Source organism: Oryza glaberrima, chromosome 1 (assembly GCF_000147395.1).
Source record: "Oryza glaberrima chromosome 1, OglaRS2, whole genome shotgun sequence".
NCBI lineage: Eukaryota > Viridiplantae > Streptophyta > Magnoliopsida > Poales > Poaceae > Oryza > Oryza glaberrima.
The window spans coordinates 20412655-20416583 of NC_068326.1; the positions used below are offsets into that span (position 1 = coordinate 20412655).

At 60.0% G+C, this 3929-nt stretch overlaps 1 protein-coding gene across 1 annotated transcript; it reads left to right on the plus strand.

The window, feature by feature from the left end:
• The first annotated feature begins 1125 nt into the window (after window positions 1-1125).
• Window positions 1126-3188, plus strand: LOC127760527 (protein ANTAGONIST OF LIKE HETEROCHROMATIN PROTEIN 1-like). The gene has a single exon (XM_052284809.1). The coding sequence runs from the start codon at window positions 1330-1332 to the stop codon at window positions 2983-2985; it is 1656 nt and encodes a 551-aa protein (XP_052140769.1). The 5' UTR covers window positions 1126-1329; the 3' UTR covers window positions 2986-3188.
• The last annotated feature ends 741 nt before the right edge of the window (window positions 3189-3929 follow it).

Consider the following 3929-nt stretch of genomic DNA (forward strand, 5'->3'; position numbering starts at 1 on the left):
TTTCTTTTGCCAGAGACCTTGATTAGAAACAGACAGTTACCCATTTTTTTAATACTAATTTATACCTAAAAAACAAATTGATTGACGCAAGTATAGTACTACTAGTTCATGGGTAGTTTTGCTGTGTACACCGGCACCGCCTCGGCAGATAGCTGTGCAGCAGATAGAGCGGAACATGTACAGCACGGCAAGCAACGTGGCCTTTCTCCGCCTCTCCCGAAACGTCAGCGCCAACGGACGGCACGAGGCATGTCGGCTGAGCCCCAAGAAAAGTGCTCGACGCGCCGCCGCGGTTTCTCCTTGTTGTTACCGTGATGCCGTTGTCTACCACGACACCTCATAGCCCCCCATCCCTTGGCCTAATAAATCAAAGTAAAAACTGAAATTCTTTCAACGTTTACTTTTAAACTGCTACACACAAATATAAAAATTTTACATATAAATTAAATTTTATTCACTAATAACACGTTTTGTCTCATTAGAAAATACGGGTATGCCCTCGTCCATTCTCGCGTCGCGTCCCCGACCGTCAAAGAAGCAGTAAAAACGTTTTTTTCCTACGCTGCCACGCCGACATGGCATGGGCGATTCGTCGCCGGTTTGACCGCGCGTCGCATCCCGTCATCCCCGTGCGTCGCGTCCCCACCACCACCCCCCCGCGGCGCGAGGATGATATGCTGCTGTGCGGTGCGCGCGCGCGGTGGCCTCCCCTCGCCGCTCCCCCTGACCGCACGCCACGCCACGCCACGCCACGCCCCCCCCGGTCCACGCGGTGTCGTGCCAGGCCAGCCTATCCAGACCACCACCGCTATCCCCCACCTGCGCGACCGAAACCGCGTCACCCCCAGCCCCAGGGCACGCATCTCCACGCCCCCACCCACCCCAACACAACACACGCGGTCACCTTCCCCGCCGTTTCCTGCACCACACACACAAACGCCGCGCGCACACGCACGCAGAGAGAGAGAGAGAGAGAGAGAGAGAGAGCAGGTCTCCCCTTCCCCCCCTTCCTTGTCCCGAAAGCAACCCCGCGTCATCACCCCCACCGCGTTCCCACCTCGCCGTCATCCTCCCCCTCCCCGTCAACATCACCGGATCACGCCGTATTTATATATGCCTCCCCCCCATTTCACACCAGTCTCCTCCGATCCTCTCATCCACCACCACCATCGCAAGAGAGACGCTCGCCTTCCGTCTCCTGACGCGCACACGCCACCAACACCGCGACGCGACGCGACGCGAGCGCCAAACGTGAGCGCGGAGAGAGGAGAGGTGAGGTGAGGTGCGTGGCCTTGGACTTTCGAGGCGAAACCCCGCGTGCGTGCGTATATGAGATCCACATCCGGCGCCCGCCCCAGCAGCGGTGGAGGAGGAGGGGACGACGACTACGCCTTCTACTACTCTTTCTTCCAGGACGCCGCCGCCGCCGCCGCGTCGCCGCTCGGCCTCGACGACGCCGCCGCTATGACCAACGGTGGACGGAAGCGGAAGAGGGGAGGAGGAGGGGATGGGGCGGACGGCGGCGCCCCCGCCGCGTCCAGGAAGGATGGGCCTGGAGGGGACGGTGAGGGGGGAAACGGCAGGAAGCGGTCCATCGCCAAGATACTCACCTCGCTCGCCGCGCTCGAGGCGGAGGAGCACTCCGACCGCGCCGGCGCCGCCGACGCCTCCCGCCGGGAGCTCGCGCTGCTCGAGTCCAACGCCGACCACAAGTCGCAGGCCATGATGGACTACTACGCCAAGATGGAGGGGAGCTTCGACGCCGCCGCGGAGTCGGACGCCGCCGCGCGGTCCAAGCGCTCGCGCCTCGCCGCGTCGGCCGCCACGGCGGCGGTCGTGGCTACCGAGGAAGGGGCCGCCGAGACGGCCTCCGCGTCGGCGTCGCCGTCGCGGGCGAGCGGCGGCGGGGGCGCGGGGCACCACCAGCGGCGGCTGTGGGTGAAGGACCGGTCGCGGGCGTGGTGGGACAAATGCAACAGCCCGGACTACCCGGAGGAGGAGTTCCGCCGCGCGTTCCGGATGGGGCGCGAGACGTTCGACATGATCTGCGAGGCGCTGGGCTCCGCGGTGGCCAAGGAGGACACCATGCTCCGCGCCGCCATCCCCGTGCGCCAGCGCGTCGCCGTCTGCATCTGGCGCCTCGCCACGGGCGAGCCGCTCCGCCTCGTCTCCAAGCGCTTCGGCCTCGGGATCTCCACCTGCCACAAGCTCGTCCTCGAGGTGTGCGCCGCCATCAAGTCCGTCCTCATGCCGCGCTTCCTCCAGTGGCCCGACGAGGCCGCCGCCGCCGCCTTCAAGGAGAGGTTCCAGGCGGCGTACGGCGTCCCGGGCGTGATCGGCGCCATGTACACCACCCACATCCCCATCATCGCACCCAAGATCTCGGTCGCCGCCTACTTCAACCGCCGCCACACGGAGCGCAACCAGAAGACATCCTACTCCATCACGCTCCAGGGGGTGGTCGGCCCCGACGGCGCCTTCACCGACGTGTGCATCGGCTGGCCGGGGTCCATGCCGGACGACCAGGTGCTGGAGAAGTCCATGCTGCACCAGCGCGCCGCGGCGGGGATGATGCACAGCGCCTGCCTCGTCGGCGGCGCCAGCTACCCGCTCATGGACTGGGTGCTCGTCCCCTACACGCACCAGAACCTGACGTGGACGCAGCACGCCTTCAACGAGAAGGTGGGCGACCTCCGCCGCGTCGCCGTCGACGCGTTCGCCCGCCTCAAGGCGCGGTGGGCGTGCCTCCAGAAGCGCACGGAGGTGAAGCTCCAGGACCTCCCCGTCGTGCTCGGCGCCTGCTGCGTCCTCCACAACATCTGCGAGACGCGCGGCGAGGAGCTCGAGCCGGAGCTCCGGTTCGAGCTCGTCGACGACGAGACCTCGCCGGAGACCCCCGTCCGCTCCGAGGCCGCCAAGCGCGCCAGGGACAACATCGCCCACAACCTCCTCCACCGCGGCTTCGCCGGAACCACCTTCTTCTGACCATCGATCGATCGATCACACCACCGCCGCTTCTTGGTACAAAATCCCCCGACAAAGTAGCGATTCTTTTAGCCCCGCTAGAATAGAAAGATTTTGCTAGTTCTTTTTTTTGGGTCAGCAGTGCAATGCGATGGAGTGTAAAACATAATTTGGGCAGCTGTTTGTTTTCAAATTCAAGATATATACAGTTCAATTTACAACTAGGATACAGATTCCCGGAGATGATTGAATTCAAATAACACTTGCAGCATCTCCATATTACTATTGTGATTTGTTATTGTCCTGCAGACCTGCAGTTTAGTTGTTTGCTCTGTCGTCGGCGTGAACTCTTCATTGTTTGATTGCCTCAAAGGCTGGTTGATTGTTTACCAGTACTCCTTGATTGCATCTTCGTTCGCTGGAAGTACAGGTTGTACAGAAGTTTTGCAGTTGATCGTACACCTATTTGCGAACGAATTTGGGCCGTCTCCACGGTACTCGTCGTGGCAAATGTGACAAAGGCTATGGTACGTGCAGCCTGTCTTGTCTCAATCTTAGCCTAAACCTTATCCTAGCTTCTCCAACCATTCTGGCCAGTCATTCTTCATCATTGATCCGTAGTTGTAGTAGAGTACTCGTCTCCAAACTCGATTGTAGTTAGGCTTATCTGATGGTGGTTTCTCTGTTGATCGCAATTCATCAATTCAGTCCACTGAACACAAAATCAGAGCCTCACATCCTTTTCGGCAGAATGGGCTGCGATGAACACCAGTACACCAACAGACAAACGATGTAATCTTGGACAGGAAACATGAAAATTTCAGGGTGCATGCACAATGGTACTACTACTTGTAGTACAATACAGTACTCAATTAGATTTCACCGTACTACAGGATCGCAAGAGCTGAAGAATAGAGATAAGCTTTTGCCCCCAAATGTCCATTCTTGCGGCGCGTAAGGTGCGT